This window comes from Betta splendens, chromosome 16 (genome assembly GCF_900634795.4).
Source record: "Betta splendens chromosome 16, fBetSpl5.4, whole genome shotgun sequence".
In the NCBI taxonomy this organism is placed as follows: domain Eukaryota; kingdom Metazoa; phylum Chordata; class Actinopteri; order Anabantiformes; family Osphronemidae; genus Betta; species Betta splendens.
The window spans coordinates 16,047,430-16,068,835 of NC_040896.2; the positions used below are offsets into that span (position 1 = coordinate 16,047,430).

At 43.0% G+C, this 21,406-nt stretch overlaps 1 protein-coding gene across 15 annotated transcripts in view; it reads right to left on the reverse strand.

Moving 5' to 3' along the window:
• Positions 1-21,406, reverse strand: part of LOC114842523 (focal adhesion kinase 1-like) — a 38,570-nt gene that overhangs the window by 13,259 nt on the left and 3,905 nt on the right. For 2 of the 15 annotated variants that reach the window (XM_055502895.1, XM_055502889.1), the window contains exons 2-24: positions 19,417-19,443; positions 12,375-12,661; positions 12,114-12,280; positions 10,329-10,416; positions 9,962-10,041; positions 9,773-9,835; positions 9,595-9,649; positions 9,139-9,279; positions 8,874-8,951; positions 8,312-8,419; positions 7,872-7,989; positions 7,503-7,533; positions 7,117-7,187; positions 6,714-6,734; positions 6,215-6,271; positions 5,100-5,120; positions 3,740-3,837; positions 3,526-3,610; positions 3,336-3,436; positions 2,999-3,114; positions 2,665-2,765; positions 2,429-2,518; positions 2,145-2,349 (exon numbers count right to left, since the gene is read on the reverse strand). In XM_055502895.1, the coding sequence (XP_055358870.1) occupies positions 2,145-2,349; positions 2,429-2,518; positions 2,665-2,765; positions 2,999-3,114; positions 3,336-3,436; positions 3,526-3,610; positions 3,740-3,837; positions 5,100-5,120; positions 6,215-6,271; positions 6,714-6,734; positions 7,117-7,187; positions 7,503-7,533; positions 7,872-7,989; positions 8,312-8,419; positions 8,874-8,951; positions 9,139-9,279; positions 9,595-9,649; positions 9,773-9,835; positions 9,962-10,041; positions 10,329-10,416; positions 12,114-12,280; positions 12,375-12,617 (2,138 nt within the window). In that variant the 5' untranslated portion in view covers positions 12,618-12,661; positions 19,417-19,443. Of the gene's footprint in view, positions 1-2,144; positions 2,350-2,428; positions 2,519-2,664; positions 2,766-2,998; positions 3,115-3,335; positions 3,437-3,525; positions 3,611-3,739; positions 3,838-5,099; positions 5,121-6,214; positions 6,272-6,713; positions 6,735-7,116; positions 7,188-7,502; positions 7,534-7,871; positions 7,990-8,311; positions 8,420-8,873; positions 8,952-9,138; positions 9,280-9,594; positions 9,650-9,772; positions 9,836-9,961; positions 10,042-10,328; positions 10,417-12,113; positions 12,281-12,374; positions 12,662-16,070; positions 17,805-19,416; positions 19,444-21,406 lie in introns of those variants that run through there. The other 13 variants (XM_055502888.1, XM_029128112.3, XM_055502896.1 and 10 more) reach the window with 13 other exon arrangements.

The window sequence follows — 21,406 nt, forward strand, 5'->3', positions numbered from 1 at the left end:
TAGCACCCAAATGCTGGTCATATGCATGTTTCCACAAACAGGAGATGCTTCAAACTAATGAGTTGACCTTCATGAAAATAAGTGAAACCAGCCAGAAAGGGTTCAAGAGGAGAGGATAATAAAAGAGAACAGAGATCAACATCAGCAGCAAAGAAAAGGAGCTGACACTAAGAAAATTGGCAAAGGAATCATGGTTGTGTTTAAGGTGTGAGTCACGCTGGTTTAAAGCAAACCCATAAAACCGCAGGAGGTAAATATGCTCTCATATTTTCCTGTTTCTGTGTGTGTAACAGAGAAAGAGCAAGACACAAAAGAATGTGCATAGCGAAGGAAACAATGATGGCATCTCGCTGTGCTGCTGGAACCTGCATTGTTCTAGTATATGCTTGTAAGAAAAAGACATCTTGTAAAGTTACAACACCAACAATATGTGGTGTAAAATGCAGTTTTCTCCAGATAACAGATTTGCTTTATTTGTGCTGTTGAGGTTCTGCAAACATTTTAACCAAAATTTACATTGAGCCTCTTTTCTTATGCAGATGATATGCAGACACGTCTTCAGCACATTAATCTGCTTCCAGTTAGCAGCATCTGCTTTGGCCAGTGGTTAATTTGCTGAAATCCATTAGAGCAGAACCAGCTGCTGTGTGGAAAACCACCGTCATGACTAAGAAATAGAGGAAAAACAAAAGCCAGTAACCAACGGTTTACCAAAGTGTCTTGGCATCCAACCTGAGGTTCTGGTTTCGCACATATCTTTGCAATATTAGCCTTACTTATTAGCCTTAGCCTAACATACCTGATTAATAAAATAAAACCACAAGAATTTCATGCACAGGATTCAATTTGTGTCTCCTCCTTTCCACCATCTGAGTTAATGTGTGGTCTCATCTGTCTATAATGTTTTCTCCAGAAGGCATATTATTGGTCCATTATGGAAATGTACATTAACATCAACATAAACATCTAGACAAATAAAATCAGCCTGACAAACCGGCCTATTCAATCCACAAGCTGTCTCTAAGAGGAGTTTTTATTTTGCATTCTTTTGCATGGGTCAGACTCAAAGTTATTCTTTTTATCACCATCACTAATCCTGTTACAGTCACAGTTGGTGCAGAAACATCACTTCCCAAAATCTACAGGTCTGTTCATGTTTATATGATTCTGTAATATTTCGCCACGGTGACCGGAAAATGCACTCCTTTTATCTGCAAACCTTTTCACCCCTGTTTTAAATACATCGCTATGAAAATGTATCCATTGATCCATGCTAGTTTATAATGTCTCTCTGTCCTAATAGGAGTCCATATGCTAATAAGTAAGCAAAGTGTTGTCTAACTCTGCTTTATCTGATCCCAACACGTCAAAGATATTGTCTCTCCATCAAATTAGGTCTCTCTCTGCACATTTGTCTCTGGGCTACGCTTGTACAAGGCAGTGATGCATCGCTTAACAAGGAAGCAGGTCATGACTAAGGTATCACATTTAATCTATCTCTGTCATGCCACATCTACGTTACCATGACAATGGCAAATCAACCAAAACAGGGCTTGAATGATAGATATTTTGACTTGTTCGTTTAGATCCCTGATTACTGTCTTTCTGTAAGACGCTTTCAGATTTGATTTTTGTATTTAAATCTATAATGTGACAAATGTAAAAAACATGACCACTGAATTACCTACTTTTTAAAAAAAAAGTCCTAAGAAACCAAGATGTAAACGCACATTCCACATGCCAGACCTGCTGCCATAGTACAAATATTACAAAGTTTCTGTTGATGAAATTTGCGTCCTATTTGTTTTACTTTACATTTTACTCTGAATTAACTCAGATAGAGCAGATAAAGCAACTTGCTGCAAAGACACTGAGATGATCCACGACAAGACACAGTCATGTACTAAAGTTAAGCAGCAGCTAAATGCAGAGGCTTGTGTTTCTATTGTCAGTGTTGGACCCCTGTTCATTCTTAATATAGACAGATGGTGACACCTGCTGTTAGGAAGGCAAACAAAACATCACTTAGGCCGAACATACTAACAGGAACATGGCAAAAAGAAAAACCTGCAGCGGGACAGAGACAAATTCATAAAGCCCTGACTTTGAAAAACCACACACAACAAACGCTCATGATTAAATACCTCAGTTGTGTTTTGAGCTCAGTGAAGTGCGGCCTCTTGCTGGGATCATATGACCAACACTTTGTCATCAGGCTGTAGAGAGTAGGAGGACACTGAGGCGGCATTGCCAGTCGCTCGCCGTTCTCTATCCTGCCTATGACGTCGTTGTTCTTCACACCCTGGAAAGGCTTGATGCCGTACATTAGAATCTCCCACATGCAGACGCCTTTGAGGGACCAGAAAACATTATGCAATCAGTAAATGATCGAATGTCATGAAGTGAAACGGCACAAATGTAAATGTACCAAACATCCAGACATCGCTGGCTGTGGTAAACCGTCTGAAGTTGATGGACTCTGGAGCCATCCATTTAATAGGCAGTTTGCCTTTAGAAGCTGGGAGACAGGCAGGAAGAGAAACAATTACTTCACACACACACGTTTTCAAGTGTAATGAACAATAATAACATTGTCTTCAGAAAAAGCCTAAGAAGGACAAAAAGTATGGATTCATAGAACCTCTCTATGTGCAGAGGTGGTACCTTTGTAATAGGAGCTATCCTCCATGTATCGTGACAGTCCAAAGTCCCCCAGCTTTACACAGTCCACTGTGGACACCAACACGTTTCTTGCTGCAATGTCCCTAAAGATGGAAAACACACTGTAAGAGGATCCTGGACACTTTGACAGGAGTTCATTTACATATTTGCATGCAGCTTCTGCACATACTAAACATCAGGACAACGAGGATTATAAGTCATCCACATCCAAAACAGATTCACTTCAGTTCAGATAATGTTTTGTTAGTGGGACATACACTTACTATTTGAAATGACTTCAGTGTTATTCATGGTTTCATGATACCCTTCTGCATACCTGTGTACAAAGCGCTTGCTCTCCAGATACGCCAGTGCTGTGCTGAGCTGATAAGAGTAGAGGATGAGAGTGGCCAAGTCCAGGCTGTACTTTCTCACCTGCAGGAATGATCTCAGCTATGGAGGAAAGAGACAGAGAGAGAAGGAAATCAGGCTAAAACAGAGGAATTGGGTAGAGTTACGGTATACTGAGTGGAGGAAGAAATACAACTGAAAAGAAAATGACTTACTTCATCAGTACTATAAAACAAGCTAAGGCATTGCAGTAGTGACTAGAAAATAAGTGGACTTCATTCATGTGAATTGGTAATTGAAACCTTAAACAAGCAGTGTCCCACCTCTCCCAGTGTGCAGAGCTCCATGATTATCCAGACTGGGTTCTCTGTGATGACTCCCATAAGCTTCACAATATGAGGATGATCAAACTGACGCATGGTGACTGCAGCGAAGGAAGAGGCACACAAAGGACGGTTTAAATCCAACTTACACATGTTTTAGAGAAAGGGCTAAAAATTCCACAGCGCTTACGTGCTTCTTGGAGAAACTTCTCCCTGACGCTGTCAGACGTGGAGTTCTTACATGTCTTGACCGCAACCGAAAGCGCTGGGTTCTCCTGCATCCAGAAACACCAGCATAGCATCACAGCAGAAATGTTCGGGCCAAGCTTATTGTCAATAACTCCAAATCAAGTGGATTGATAGAAACAGTTTCTAAGTGAGTGAGAAGCAGAGAGACCACACACCGGGCTGATGTAGACTCCTTGGTGGACGTCCCCAAACTGACCTTCCCCTATGCAGCGTCCCAACTCAATGCGATCGCGCTGAATCTCATAGTCCCGCGCTGGATGCACAAAAACCACAAACAAGACCAACAAATAAACAGAGCAGACATTTAGTCCAAACACACACGTCGCTTGTACGCTTAGTTTAGTTACTTGTACTTACCAAGCTTGTCAGTTAGTACAGAGTGCTAGGATCACTGACTGCAGCATTACATATTTCCTATAGGTTATTTTAAATCAACACAATGAATCTATTGTGGATTAATGAGGTTAAAGCATGTGCCTTATCTGACAAGCTTGGTTTCACAGCAGTTAAACCACAGCTCAATGTCAACAGCATGCAGCAACAGCAGGAGCAAACCACAGCCACACATGCTATGTACATGTAACACAGATGCACAACAGCCAATAACACAGTAAGTCTGATGTAAAATGGATAAAGTCAGGTGGATTGTATAATTGTATGAACAAACTTCTGTCAATTTGTGCTTCTCTGGCCAAGTAGCAGGTAGATATGCCATGAATAACCGTGGGCTGTTGTGAGGCTGCTGGTTTGCTCTGCCTGGTGAGCGCGACACTGTTGACCTGACTTTGTCCATGTAATTTGAAGGTGCAAAGAGTCAGTTCCCATCTGATACAGCTCTTTCTGTCATAATGATCACTCTTGAGTAACGCGTGACTCTTAGAGACAGCGACGGCAGGCTTTAAATCGCCCGTTGAGGAAGTGGGACTAAACGGAGACATGGGCTGTAACGCGCAGCCAAAATACATACAGTTGGCCATAATTAATGCCTGAGAGCGCTGCCTCTGAATGTCACAATGTAACCTAAGCTTAAAAAAAGCCAAGCATTATGATTAGACAATGGAGTGACACTATCCTGCTTTTGTTAGTGGTCTGGGTTTAAAATTGCATCTAGACTGATGCTGTAAATGGGAACATGCACTGAGTCAACATGCCTGGTTAACTGATATAAAACTGTTGCTACCAAGAGAAGTAAGTGTGTTTTAATAGCTGTGAATGGTTTGTATTAGTACGTTTTAATAACGCAGCTAAAAATGTGCTTGTTCCCTGCTGTCTCTCCTAGGACACACAACCACATCAGTGTCCAGCAGTTGGGATTCAGTAGTGAAGCTACAACCAGTTCAGCTCAAAACTGACAGCAAACACCAACAGTGGGGGCCAAAGCAAGGGGGGGGGTACAGAAATGAATAAATATATTTCATTTACAGTTGCAAGCAAACATAAAAAAGGATCACAACAACCACCAAATCAAAGAGCCATCACAATACAACCACATTTTTGGTTTGTTCCAATCATTACCTTGATCTAGTCCATAGTATTCTGGGAAAATAGGTTAGTGATAGGAGACAGAAATAACTAGCTGTGAGTACAGAGAGTCATGACATGTTACTGCAGCTGCCAATGTTACGTCAATGATTTCTATGATTGTAGTCTCTAAAAAATTCCTCTTTGATGCCAAATGTGTCCCTGCGGTGCTGTGCGCATCTGTCTCATATCCTGTCTGTGTGTGTGTTGAGCCCATAGGAGTCAGATGAAAGCTACAACTTGCAGTGAGAGAGCCACGTTGGGTGGTTGTCTACATGGAAGCAACATGTGCTGATGAAACCACAGCAGCATTGTGAGGCAGATTAAATGGGGAAACGTGTTAAGGGCAAATCTTTCACTTCACATCGCAGCTGCTTTTTTCCATTTTGACAAAGTGATGTCACCCGTCTCCATTGCCTCAATGCTGCGTCATCACTAAGCGTTGCGTGAGCTGATGAGCAGGCACTATTCAGCACAGCGGCCGCCCTCCTGTGTTTATTCCCAGCTTCAAAAGCAGCAAATGGATCCTTAAGGCAACACACACCTCTAGATTGAAGCATTCTGGCTACAGACAGTGTCAAAGCAGTCTAGGGAAGTTGTAGTTCTCGTGACAACTATAAATATAGCTTCGAGCCCTATTATTACTAGGCTAATATAGAGTTCCCCTTTCTCAAACGACTACAACAATGGAATAAATACAGATTTAAACATCAGCTATTAAAAGCTTTAACACATACAGATTCTTTTATCATGCAGTATGTTACAAAATCCAGTAAGATGAAGTACAAATTTACCGTATTACAAAATAAATTGCTTTTGCTCTATATTAACAACTAGGTATTATTGGTGCCCCTGAAACTATAGGAACGTAGATAAGTAAAATTATTTTAAAGTGCCTTTAGATATATTCTATATTGAGCAGCAGATTCTTTTTATTGACTGATCCTTAACCAACTTACTGTAACTGCCAGTGTTCACATACAGATCACATATCCCTTAAAAACCTTTAAGCCTGATCATACACGTATTGACTATACACGCAAACAGTCAGGTGACTTGTGAACTCGTCTATGAATCTACAGAGGTTGTGGGTGCATGTGTCCACTCACTTGAAGGCATTGTGTAGGTGTCCTCCTCATCTATGATCTCAGCATAATCGTCTGTTTCTGTGGAGCCAGAAAAACAACACAAGCATTAGGTCTCAGCAGGAAAAGCTAAACAAAAAGTTCACTATAGCAAAAAGAGACCGATACACGAGGCTTTGATTGCATGCCATCACACACCAGCAACAGACAGAAGTACCTTCCCAGAAGACAGTCACCATACCCTACGCCAAATACATGCACAACCATTTAAAAGTTCATGTACCACACAATAGCTGCACACAAGGAATGAAAGACAAACAGTACAATGGAGAGAGAGGGAAAGAGAGACAGGCAGAGAGGAGAGGAAAGGGGAGGGATGGGAGGCTCAGTTTTTCCAGAGAAACAAGTTGAGTCATGGATAAGGCAGAATCAGATGCCGGCTGATACAGAGACAGATACAGTTGGCCAAATACAGATATGCCTGTCCACTGTGTCACCAATAGAATATGGTTAATATATTTACCATCACCACTAGTGTGACCTGCTGAAGCCACATGCAGCATGAAACACACAGAGTTTGGAAAATGAGACAAGCTTAGATTAGTTAACTGACTTTATTAAGTTGATGCCATGTTGAAGGTAATTCTCATATAATTCTGTGTGACTGTGACTGTTAGTCAGAGTTCAACAGACAGTCACTTAGCGACAGAGTGACAGTGACTAAAGCTCTCCATGGGGACATCTGGCGAGACAAGGACTCTCCACTGCACACAGATGAGGCTTTATAGGATTAACAGGGAGCACACACAATCTATGAACCCTTCTGAGTTAGCAGCCACCGTCAACAGGGACATTCAGTGAAGAGGACAGACGCACATTTTGAGGTGCAACACAAAGACATCAGAAATGCACAATGGGCTTTATACCTGACACACAAACGGCTCTGGTCCGTACGCCGTCCATCCGTTTTTCCATCCTCTTCTCGTGATTTGAAACTCTGCACCGAATAGGAGACAGTCACTTTTTGGCATTTGGCCTGAATGAATCTAATCCAGTGCATTTTGATTGTGCCTCTAGCTGCAGTAAGAAGATGGCACTGACCCACATTGGGTCACTGTCGTACAGGGTCAAACATTTCCAAAGAGCAATTCAGAGATTTAAAACTGTATCATCAAAATCCTTTCCCTGCTCTGAGCTCTGCCAATAAAGGGAGGGGGGGAGATGGTACGTATTTCTGACTACACAGACTTACAGTATGTCATGTAGGAAAATACCGGTAAAGCAAATAACAAGAGAAAATAATCAGACCTACCTGGGTATGGAAGGCAGAGCTCTGTCCCCCTCTGCAGAGAACAAATGAGAATATTAATTAAATACAGACTGGATTCATGGTACAGCTACAACCAGCCATAGTTGTTTTTAGAGAAATGACCAGTCACAGGCACGCTGCCTCACAAACTACTTACTGTGTGCTACATAGTACTAATACAGCAATATCACCGAGTGCTGTTTGTATTATAGGGAATGTGATTTCCATTGCTTCAGCTGGTACAGTAACATCCAAACAACACAGAAGCTACTACAGAAATGCTTACATGCACACAGCTTAACCGTGAGAAAGCTCCACAACCCCAATATTCAAACAATGCCTGTGTTAAATAAAAATAAGTGTGAGCCCTACCTTTGTGGACTCTGACAATGAAGGAGTGAGTAGCGGAAGAGACGAGCCGACAGTAGCCGTCAATTAAGTCAGCCATGTTTTCTGCTGTAGTCAGGGATGCTGTGGTAACTGTGAGGGGCTACACACACACACACACACAGAAGGATAAGCGTGAGAGTCAGACAGAGAGTCACTTCACGGAGACACAATGGGAGCCTTATTAGGGGCAGCGTTTCCTACCAGCACACATATGAACGTACATTCTGCAGTGATGCACACATGCTTTCCCACTAGTGCTAGCCTCCTGCAAACACACACCCACTCGACAGACGCACTCAGGCTGACATTCAAGTGCAGATGGTAACACCAACCCCCATGTACCGTTGTCTCTACATCTAGTCATGTTTTTCTTTAACTCCATGTTTAACTCCAGGTGTCCGAGGCTGGTGTGTGTGCGTCACCTCTGGAGCTCCCGCCACGTTGAGCTGCAGCATGCCTTTCCTGTCCTTCTCCTCCAGAGCCGAGTACTGAATGGACTGGACCTGGGTGAAGTTTGCCAAGTGCGTAGGCTAAAGAGACAACGATACAAATCATCACCTCAACATGATGTGTTGCTTTTGTTCAGTTCAATGGGATTTTTTTATCAGGTAATTCTGTTAAGCAAGAGTGCACAACTTTTTTTTCTCCTTTGTTCTACTTAGTGACGCAACAGTGTCAACCACAACATTCACTGCCAAGACTGAGCATTAGGAAGATAATGTCAGTGGCTGAGTGTTTTCATGAAGGCTGTAAAGATTTATTTCTAAGCAAAGGCAGCTTTATTAATTTAAATCTGGATAATTGTGTTTCCTGAGCTTTTATCTCAAGTTAAGAAAAGAAGGAGATGAGATACGCATCTTCCTCATACGTAAAACAAACCAGCAGAGGGCAGTGTGAACAAATTAAGAACAGGGATTATGCATCTGACTCAAAAATGTTAGCTGTGAAATCGCTACAGTTAGACTGATGACAAATTAAACCTACCATTGAGCCCTTATCTGTGAGGTAGCTGATTCCTTCCTCTGGTCCGATAGCTAACTCGACTGATATTACCCAACTAGACTGGAGAGAAAGAGAAAGATACGTGGCATTAACACATACGTCCCCGTTCATCACAACATTAAAACAATAAAATGCATAGCCCAAAAGTAATGTTTTAGCAGTGTTCGTTACTTTTACATTAACAACTATTATGGTTGGCATTTTCTTTTTTCCAGGTGTGGAACTTCATCAGGACTGAGCATCGTACCCCTAAAGCGCATTTGAAGCACTCCTTGTCGAAGCGGTACATAGGCGAGAGGATCTCAAAGAACTTGTGGATGCTCTGCTCATCGTTGAGATTAGCAAACTGCTTAAAGGTCAGCTGGATCTGCTTACGAAGCGTCTTTGCCTGATAGAACGCAGAGGAAAAGAAAGAAAGGGAAAAACATCACAAAGACGAAGGTTTGCCCATCATGAAGTCGGCTTGGAGCCAAAGGCCTTAGCACAAATCTGACACAGCCCACTAACAGTGACACAACGAGGCGTAATTAAATTAAAAAAAACAATCAATGATTCACACATTTGGGCAGACATTCATTTAGTCATCAGGCTGGTCTCTCTGCCAGTAAGGTGGTCCTTACTTGCAGTGTCTCTTATTGTATCTGGCATTTAAACTACAGTGAAACAAATACAAAACTATGTTATAAAAATTGTTTAAACTAACCTTGAGAGAGTCCAACAGGCTTTTAGGGAAGAACCTTCGTAAACCAACATCTTTCCTGAAAGGAAAAACAGAATCTTAACATTTTTCAATGGAATGAGGACAGTTCCCATCATGCTGTTTACTGAAGTACATTAGTGCAGTATCGTTCTCAGTGTGGATAAATCCACATCCATCTTACTCTAGTAGTTCGTAGTTGGATTTCTTATCCAGTGCGTTGCCTGGCATCTCTCTGAAGAACCTCCTGAAGGGTAAGGAAGATATAATTAAAAGAAACAAAATTCAACAGTCAATTTCTGGTTAAGATTTTAAACAACATACAATCATTTTCAATAAGAGTCAAGAACAGTTGCATTTAGATGAGTTTTACCTAATTTCCAAACAGCCCAGTTTTAAAGCAACATCCTGATCCACTTGATCCGCTATGTGTTGCATGTAATCACTCTTCACCTGCAGAAACATGGAGGAGCAGAACAGTTACAGAACTGTAACTTAAATGCATTTGGTGGTAAATGTGTGGGTTTTTGCTCTAAGGTGCTTTCTATGCTTGCTTTCTTAGACATAGGTTCAGAGTATGTGCTAAATCAGACTCATTTGTCCATCATTATCTTAATTGCTGTGACAGACTAAGTGATCAGTCTATCACAGGGCTGACACACAGGGACCCCTCACATCTATGGGCATTTACATTCACCAATTATCCAATCTGCCTCTCTGGGAAGCTCTGCTTTCCTCACCTGGTGATAGAGGTAGTTGAGTGAGGGTTTGTCTTCAGAGAAATGGCTGAGGTAACCTTTAGGTAGGTACCGTATCCGCAACTCATACCTAAAAACAACCGAGAGCATTCGATGAAATGACCACGTGACGACCACCCACACAAACACACATGATGATACAGCCCACTGCATCCAAAATCTCGGCCGCAGCGGCTGCCTGAGGCGCTGAGACAGAAGAAAGAGGCTTACTGACACATACACAGACCTGAATACATTTTTAAGCCGCAACCGTGGCCTAGCTTATGCTATAGAACTAAAAGGCGTGGCTGCATCAATGGTCAAAATATGCATGGGTCTGTCAGAACAACCTCCACTAACTGATAAGTATATTGATGTCAAAACAACTTCAAAATATAAATATAACGATTTGTCACTTCCCACTAATTTCCCACGTAACATATTATAACAGAATCACTTGTACCGCAAATATTTATGCGGCTATCTAATTAGACAACATACAAAATCTGCTCGTGTGCTGGATGCTGCGAGAACATGTTTAAAAATGAATGACGATGAATGTTAATGAAATAAAATGTTAATGAATTACAAATCTAAAGGCGATGCTCCAAAAATATCAACAGGATTTGGATCCTTGGATTGAGCTAATTATTATGTTGATCTACCAAACGCATACTTGCTGCACTGAGCAAAATGCCCCTCGCTTCACCTTCAGAGAGGGTAAAGCATACAGTATGTCAGCAACAGAGGAGCGTCCATGGATCCGGGTGGATTCTGTGTCTTGCCCTTCAGCAGGATAACTGCCAACACAGGGGACTGAAGCTGAAATATGCCATTGCGAGTCGCTGCGTCGCTGTCTGGTGGCACAGTGAGACGTGGCTTCGCATTATGCTGACATTGAACTAACGCAGAGTGATAACCTTTTAATGTTAAACCATCGTGAGAGTTAGCTGTTGCAGAGTAGGAGCCAGAATAGTCATCATTGTTTATAGTGACATATTATGCTATGACTGGCAAACTGCAGGGAAATGGGTCAGCGGAGTAGAAGGCTGCAAACTGCTTTAGATGCTACAAGCCTGTGGTTAGATAACAAAGGAATTCAAGGCTGAAGATGAAATGAATAAAAGATCCCAGTTCAATAATGAATGAACCAAAAATGGGGGTGTGAGAAGAGAGAAAATGATGATTGTTTGAGAGGAACGGACAGAGCTCGGTAAGGAGTAAAACACAGATGTGAGATATGAGGGATGGAGGGCAAGAGCAACGTGGAAGAAAAAAGAAAAAGAACTGGGAGCATTGAATGAGATGAAGCATACGAAGGAGGAGGAAGATAGAGTCAGTCCATCCCCTGGGCTACTGCTGCTGTTCTAACAATAGCTTGGCACCAGCAGAAGCTCCTGCGGGCTCGCAGCTCTGTCGCCCTCAGAGGCAGAGCTGCAACAACTGGCAGAGCTGCTGTGCTGCAATGTAAACTTGTTCATTTTTTATTTATTTTCATATTAATCACTTAGGTAATGCACAAATATGTATATCCTATATGTATTTTTATCTATATGTTGTGCCCTTTATATAAATGTGTAGAATCCTATTTAAAAAAATACTTAATAAAAAGATTTTACGACACTACTCATGGGATACGTGCTTGTGCAGTGAAGTCACCTTGGCCACCTGCATCGCCATAAACACTTCATTCATCTACTGACTATGCAAATATAAACCTTACAATCTTGTACCTCGTAAAGAGAGAAAAGAAGTAAACGGTCAAGTTGCATCTAAGCGTCATGTTACCTCCATTCCTCCTGGGGGTGCAGTTTCTCATATTTTTCCCTGACATGAGACACACCCAAATCAGGGTGTAACCAATGAAGAGCATCAGAGTGTAGATGAGTCAGACGGAGTCCCAGGGAGGACACACAGCGCAGCTTGTGGATTTCGGCTATTTTCTGAATTACGCCCTGTTGGAAAAACAACAATTATAGACAAATAATATGAGAGGCAGAGAAATTCATTCATTATCACTCGGTGTTGAGAATCTGTTCTGTGTCTTACCCTGACATCTGTAGCATCTCCATGCCGAATATTACTGGCCCAGGTACACGGTTCACTATTCGTCTCAAAATAATGGAAGATCTTGAGAACCCTGTCCATGGAGCCCGGGGGCCGCTCGAGACCCCCAGCAGAGCCGCTCGTACCAACGCTGGGAGCAGTGGGCATCCCAGACCGGGATTTCACACCACAACCACCCACTGCAGAGTGATTGAGGTTGGGCTCCAAGTAGGAAGACGACGCCATGCCAGACTCAGATGCTCCTGCAGAGGCTAACTGGCCGTCATATTCTGAAGAGACAGAGGTAGAACAAAAACATTGGATGTTTAGATGGATTGGCACGTCAAATGCAGAGCCTCAACTTCGACTCTAGGATGCTTAACCAGCGGGTCACTCTCTACACTCACCCCAGGAATGTGTCTACACGCACATGTGAACTGAAAGCCGATACTGATGGGGCTGAATGTATTTTCAATGTAAAGTAGTATACAAATGCGAACTAGTGGAGGCTTAATGGAGGCTTATCAGCAAATTCAGGGAGAAGAGATGAGCCAAGAAAACCACACAAGCCTTAAAAACTGCTGCATGTGCATCTGTATCTGCTTTCAAATTTCACACATGATTAATGTATGAGGCTGCAATAAATACTCTGCAATGCTAAATAAATGGAAACTACCACTAAGCAAACAAAGGCACAGATCACCCTCTGCTAAATATAATTCCCCTTTTGTCTCTGCCCTCTTTCTATATTTTATTTTTTATTTCAGGGAGCATGTCGTGGGGGCACATTAGAATTTATTTGCACATTTTCAAGGACAGTGCACCTTAATCAAGATTTCTGTCAACGTGCCAGTGTTGGACATGAGGTGAAGTTCAACTGCTGTCCCTCTGCTAGATCAGCCATCTACTGATGGTTTACCTTCATACACACTCCCTCTGCTGCCTTGTGTTTTACACAGAGACTTCCTGGACATCCGTGAGTCATCATCACTGCAGTGTCTAGTATTTGAATGTTATCTAGCATGTGATGACAGAAGAACCCACTGAAACCCACAAACAATGTACAGTATCGCTTGCGCTCTAATGATATATTTGTTACGATTGTTGTATGGACCATTTTTAGTGGGTAAGGAATATAAGATATAAACCTATAATAACTGATACAGCGTTTTACTGTCAGGGTTCAGCACTGTTCAGCAGCAAGCAAAGCTTCCCATCAGATCACTGCATTCAGCAGTTTTCTGTGCTGTGTTCAGGTCACAGGAAGATCACTTTGCGGAGATGAAAATGGAAAAAGCGAAGCAGCAACACACAAATGTGGAGACGGGCCTCAGCACTTTTAACAGTTTGACCCTCCGTTTTATTTATTTTTCAAAGATAGCAAGTGTAAAACTCACCATGTCAGTATGTGTGTGTGAGGAAAGACTTTGTTTTATACATAAAATATTCTTAATTTTGTTGTTACTATTATCATGTTTCTGTTAGTCTCCCTGATCTCAGATCAGCAGTGGACGTAAAAGGGAAGGAGACATAAACTAATGAAACATTTCATTTCTGTTGTTTGGGCTACTTTTGCAGAACAGGTGACATAACCTGAGCTGCTATTTCAGCTGTTTAACATGATGCCAACACCTGACTACAGTATCTGGATCCAGAAATCCCAGCACTTAACATGACACACTCCAGTACATCCTTCCCCTTTTCATTTACTATGGAAACAACAGGCCGCCTAGAAATAAACCAAAGCACATAAACTGGTATAATTTGCATTATAACAGTGTTTCTCACACCGCTGGTGCTTCAGAGCGTCCACACATCGTGTTACGGCTGCCAACATGCGTTCAGACATTTTAACAACACTATCGCTCGCTTTCATGCTTCGCCTCATAGGGGCACATTTAAAACATGTATCGGGGACATTCTTTTGACTGCAGAGTCAGTTTCAACCACAGTCAGTCATCTGCTGCTGCTCACTCACTCGGCCCGTAATCAGATTAGGCACTCAAGTGTTGTAACACATCACTGCATGCACTGACACAAAACACAATAGTGTCACACACGTAAGCGTAACCTAATTACCACATACAGCTTAATATAATCCTATTAGAGAAGTAGGCATACCTACATTTTCCCGCATTTATCCAGCTACTGTTATACACATAACTATATGCATAACTAGAAAATATCTAAAGTATTTGTTCCTCAGAAGCATTAACTCTAAGAACTAATGCTCATTTATGTGTTTCCAATGGGTTTGGCGAGAACAATGAACATCTTTTCCAATACATAGTTAATCTTTGTCACAAACAGTATCGTCTCTGCAGGTTTATTGTTTTGCAGAGGGCGTCCTCCAAATACGCATTGCTAATTTAGAATCAGGGCACTATATCACACGGAGCTCAGTGTTCCTTAATTACTGTTTTAAAGTGGGTCACTACACAGCACAGAACAAGCCAAACCATTTCTCTTTGCACAACATAACTGCACTAAATCCCCGCATGCATGCCCTCATCCTCTCGCAAGGACAGGAATCACATGAACTAGGCCATGCAGGCAGCCAGGAGGGGAGCAGGCGGCTGCCAGGCCCACCACCCCCTCTCTCAGTGGGGCTCCACTGACTGACAGTCGGCCCGTTAAACCGCAGAAGGCCGGAGTGGAGCTCTGTCCCGTAGCGGCAGCAGAAGGATGCGTTAGCTCCGTGTCTAAGTGGTATCTGGGTTACTGGGGTTAGCACAATCCTGGGGGAGCCTGGGCCTCCTCATTTCACATTCTCTTCTCCTCGGTTGCTCATTCCTCGCATTTATCCCTCGCGCCGTCTCCTTCTTCCTGCACCTTTCCTTTCTGTCAAGCCTCACGTCAAGGACCCAAAGCCAAGTCTTTCTTTTTTATGCCGTCCCGTCCGCCCTCATCTGCAACTCGTTTCTTCTCCCTTCCCCTTAATCTTCTGTCACTCATCTCGTACGCTCACAGGCCTTTTGGTTCCTCACATCTTCATTTGAGCCTCCTGTCCTATTGAACCACCTCCACTGCTTTCCTGCCTCTCATCTTTCTCATCCTCAAACAATTTCCTCTGCTCCTCCCATCTCCTGCATTACTGGTCGGAGTTCTGCCAAGGATGTGTATTAACCATACAAGAGAGTGAGCAGTAAAAGCTTCTGTCCACAGGCTATATAATAGCCTAAATGTCACTTCCATACTGTACATCAGTAAGCCACTTTTTGTACTCATCTGGTTGTCGCATAGACCACAACAATATATGTATTTTCTCATTATGACATATCACTGGACCCCCAAAGCACAGACAGATGGATAGAAACGGAGAACAGAAACAAAGGATTATGAAGCAGAGTATGATGTTACAATCTAAAGCTCTCCCAAAGCCTGGAGCAATGAAATGGAGTATTGTGTCTCTGTCCAATTTAAAAAATACAGTTCAACTACTATCTATCCAAACAAATGGCAAAATACTCCACTGTAGTGGCATAAGATGTTTTTGAAGAAAATTAATTAAACTTATTACTTTATTTTTTATTATTCACTATAATAATCAATGCCAAGACAAAAATATATAAAAAAAAACTATACTGAATGTTATAAGCTATGACATGGTGTAATAATCTATCCTTTACTTCTTTTACTTCTTTACTCTCTAGTGCTGTAGTTTGCATCATGTTTGTATTGATATACTCTGGTACATACTTGGCAGAGGGTGCTGTGCGTAGATGCAAGCCCCCTTGCTCCAGCAAAGTGGGATGCAGCCGGTGTTCTCCATTTATTCTGTTGTGACTTTTCGACGTCTGGCCACAGGGTCCAGACAGAACTGCTGGGCCCCAAAATCCGCATAGAGCCAAGAACTGGGAGGATATATTTCCAGGATATGTGGGATTTAAATGAGCCAAAAAAGCAGATTGCTCCCAAAAACATACAAAGTAGGACCTGCTGGCAATGGGGTTGCCATTGGTTACAGGATGATAGTCAGAGGTCAATGTCAGGAAACAGAAGATAAATATCCTTTTTTTGTAAAGTCTGGTGACACAGCAAGTAACTCCACAAAAGAGAAAGTCAAAAGAAAGTCCTCAATTTCAATTTCAAGATAACCGGAATATGGAAAGAGATGCAAACACAGAATTTATGCAGGAATCCAAGTTACCATTCGGAAGACTGGATCTTAGTCCTCTAGATGTTGCTGAAACATCAAATTCTGCATCATATCAGGGACAAGCGGCTCAGGTTTCAGGTCATGATTATTTGTCCCATTAAAAGAAGCGATCCCACTGAACAATGAGATGCAAAGATAACTGTAAGAAAGCTCCTTCTCACTACTTTGCTTAAATGAGACTGAGGGGGGCAGAGGGTTGAGGGAGGTCTTCAAAGACCCTTCAGCAGGGTGTAAGATTCTCAGAACAGATGCTCAAGTCTGCCTTCCTCGTTTGGGGTATGGGTTCTCCTTCCATTAGGCCATTAGACCGTCCCACAGTCCAATAAATCCTCACAAAATATCAAATTCAGTTCTTGTGTGAGCTGCTGATCCAATTAATCAGTCCTTGATGTGAAATTCAAAGAGAGCAGTTTCCCTGCAGCCATAAATCTCAAGTCACAGGATTTAGCATTACATGTCAACCATCTATGTTACAAAATACCACTGACAGCCCTCACTGGTAAAATAAAACTCTGTGTAATTACATCACAGCACTATTTACTACAAAATGGTAGGCAGTTATTTCTGTAAATCCAGAGGCGACGGCAAAACAGATGAGATGAAAGATGAAAAAGAAACAATACAAAAATGTAGGGCAAAGAGGGGCGTAGAGAAATGGAGCATAGAGAGGCTGACCAATGCAGAAGGGGAGAAGGAGAGCAAACCCAGAAAGCAAGGGACAGGGGAAGACTCCAGACAACCTAATGAGAAAAGATCAATGAAAATAGAACAAACACTTTGGATGATGACAGCGAGGAAACGAAGAGAGAAGAGGAGACGCAGAGACGCTCATCCCCAGCTTTGCCACAACGCTCTGAGACTGCAGTTAGCCTGGTCAACGCAGGTGTCCGATGTCAGAGAGAGGCACGAAGTGACAAAAACAAAGGGCAAGATGAAGCAAAAATAAGGTGAAGCCTGGCAAGTTGGGAATACAAAGAGAAAAGGCTCCAGGGGCATGTATTAGTCCCAGTTGAGTCCAGTCTTCTACGGCAGTAGACCACAACACAGCCTCCAACTTCTACCTCTCACACCGCTGCAGCCAAACGCACACACACACACACACACACACACACACACACACACACACTGTACGGAAGTCCGCAAGCAGCCAGAATGAGCGCAGCAAAGAGGCTAGAAGTGGTAATGTGTAAAATGAAATCAGCACAGGAGCGAGTCCACGCTGGAGCCGAGCGTTTCTCCTCCGCTGTGTCGTCAGCACAGCGCTGCTGTGACCACGCTGCGAAAAGGCTGCTCCGCTCACTAACGGGGAGAAGCCGGGAGGGAGGGGGGTGTTTGTGTGTGTGAGCGCGTAGGACAGAGAAGGGGGCAGCGGTGCGGAGGAAGGCGCAGGAGCAGAATTAGGAGATGCTGGAGATTCGCAGTGGGAATTTGAAGGGCGACATCAGATACGCTAATAGGGCCCCACTTTAAGTCTAAGCTTTAATGAGAAGGCACTTAAGCAAACACACAGCCCCACCACACAAAAGGTTTAAGCACAATAAGAGCTTAGCCGCTAAAAAAAACGTATTTCACATTTCACTCCATCCTCCTCCGTCTGTCTCCCTCCACAGGCCACGGCCCGTTTCTGCCGCTCCCTCGCCTCCTCTCCACGTTTCACCTGCTCCTGCAGCAAGGCGGCTTTTCACTGACATTCAATCCCTCTGATGTACCAGAGCACAAGATTATCGTGGACATTTACCAGATAAGCTCCCAGATGCACTGAAAACAATCATATCCCAGCTATTCTGTGGCACAGACTGTGCGCAAGTCTATTTATTTAGTTTAGATTTTGCACTAAACACGTAAACTATTAAGCTTCCATTTCCTTTTTGATCTGATATGCCTATAAGCAGGACAACAGTCTGTCAGGCCAAGTCTTTCAAAACTGTGACAAATCATTGCTCTAAAATGTAAAACCACAACAGATCTATGGGGACAAAAGGTAAAGGTTCGATTAGACTCATGCACAGACCTGGCAACAGGATTGTAGGTTAGGTTAAAACAAGTACTTAACTCACCATGTGCACAAAGACAACTGTGGTCCTGGTCATAAACCAGCATTGACTATCAACAAACAATGCTCTCCATTTTTACAGTCGTGCCCAGCTGTCCATCCACCCTGACCTCCTCCCTCTGTGTAATCCACTGCCATATAATAACGTCACCTGACTGTGGCCTCTGCTCCCATCGTTACTACAGCCACAGCAGCTTCCTCAGTGAACACCAACATTTGTACCTGCAGATGCTGATAGAATGGACTGATGCTGCGGTTCAGAAAGGTGTTAAACGCTGGCGTGCGAAACGTAAACACAGTCAACAATCATTAATATGGCCATAAATCAATTGTTTCAGTCACATTGTTGGCATTTTGACTTGCTGTTTACAGAGGCTGACTGTTGGCTCTCAGCACCTCCTCTCTGTATCTCTACATTTGGTGCCAGTGAGCTGGAAAGAATCATCCCTCAGTGGAAAGTTGCTAAAGTTAGGGTTAAGTCATGTAAATTGTGTCTCGGTCCTTCTCAGGAATGACAAGTTCTGAGCTCCAAATATACAACACCCCGCTTGAAGGCATAGGATCATTGTTACTTAGCAACAGACTCAGTGTCTCATCTATACCTCTGAAAATATTCAGCTCTACCTCCATAGGTACCTCAGCACAGCAATACCAGCCGCCTTCAGCACTAAGAACACTGTGTTATAGCAAATCATATGTACTATCCAGAAGTGACAGATTTTTTTCTATTTTATAAAAATAGAAGCTATAAACTTTAAGTAGTGAAAAGGTCAATTTTCCCTATAAGACAGTTTGACAATACTTGTAAAAACAGGTGGGAATATTTTACTCACCAGCGTAGTATGATATTCTGGAAATATCTGAAAAACAGAAGAAGAAAAAAACATTTTATTTAGACATATTTCTGTCTATTACACCGAATATGATGCCATTGTGTTTGTAATACTGTAAAACGATTGGTCTTGATAAACAGATTGTGACTACCTGCCCCCACATTATGTCTATTCATATGAGCTACTACTTATCCCTCCACAACGCAACGAGCGAGAGATGAATAAGATGGGGTGGAAGGAAAAAAGGAAATAAAAAGGAGACAAAGTCAGACTAGGAAAGAGTCAGAAAGGGAAACGTAGTGAATCAAATCACTGGATGGCTGAGAAATTGACAGGATGGACCGTGTCATTAATTATTATCACAGAGATTCTCAGCTCGTTTTCCGTTACTCGCTCACACAGTGGAGCTTATCCCAGCTGTCATCTCTGTGAGAGGCGGGTGACACTGCACAGGTCCCTGGTCCATCACAGGCTCATCACAGACAGGCAGACAGGCAGGCAGGCAGGCAGGCAGGCAGACAGACAGGCAGGCAGGCAGGCAGGCAGACAGACAGGCAGGCAGGCAGGCAGGCAGGCAGGCAGGCAGGCAGACAGACAGACAGACAGACAGACAGACAGACAGACAGACAGGCAGGCAGGCAGGCAGGCAGGCAGGCAGACAGACAGACAGACAGACAGACAGACAGGCAGGCAGACAGGCAGACAGGCAGACAGGCAGGCAGACACTCTCGCCCCTGTAGGTATCTTCAGTTAACGTAACTGCACGTCTTTGGGAAAAAACACAGAACCCACAGAGAATCCACGCAGACAGAGTAGTAGAACATGCAACTTCCACACAAAGGCACCTGGGTGAACTGGGACCCCGGTCCTCCTTACTACTGTATGAGAGACAGCACAAACAATGGCGCCCCCTGTTTAACAACACTCGCACTAAGCACTACAACCAGGACTCACACTAAAGGACATGGATTGTCCATCTGAATCCAGTTCTTTCTGATTTCTTTGTCTGACTAACAGGAGCCCGTTTCCATCACATTAAGCACATTCACTGACACAGACCAACCCGTGATGACTCCAGACACGTTCCAGCACGTTCCGGACTGAAATGAGGTGGGAACCATGACTTGACAGCGGAAATCTGCTCTGTCATGCTGGAAGAACCTCCCCCACTGGCCTCGGTCATCCGTGCCGTGACCTCACTCACCCTGCACTCCCCACTCCACACAGAACAATGACAACGAAACCACCAATATGGTGAAATACGACGATGACATTTGTTACTAAGCAACAGACGGGACTGTGGCGCTAACGAAGATGCCAAAGCTTTGTCTCAGAAAATGTGGGTCATTCAGAATTTGTGCACATTTTCTATGCACTTTGCGCTGTATGGTCTCAAAGGTATATGAGAAATGAAGGTGCTCTGTGTCAATTGATGAAAAATCCCCTATTCCACCACACTGTATTTTTACGAAATCAGTGAATTTAAAATCACTCCTGATTTCAACTATTCCGGTGTGAATATACAAGAACCAAGCACTGGAATTGAGCGATAACATTTCAGATATTATTTCAACTGAGACATTTCGATTCACTGCTGTTCAGAGCGTGTTCTGCCATTTCACATAATTACATTTAATCACATAATCCAATTTGGTCCTGGCACAGTTGTGTCCAAATCGTTGGCTACAAGTACGCAACGTGAATCCTGAGATTCCTCTGTGACTGCAACATTTTCATTTTGACCTGGAACTGGCAGCGCATCGGTAAAAAGACTGAAGCTCGTATTAGATGTTTCTCTAAATAAAACACTCCAAGCAGCACATGCATTTGCCTTTGGGTCATACATTTATTATTAGTCTATGGGCGAATCAATGCATTTAGTTTGTTTGCAAACAAACCTCTGGGACCTGAAGTTTCAAATACAACGTTAGTCTTTCACATCCACACTGACCCTAAACTAGAACCACTCATTAAGAACCATTAAACATGT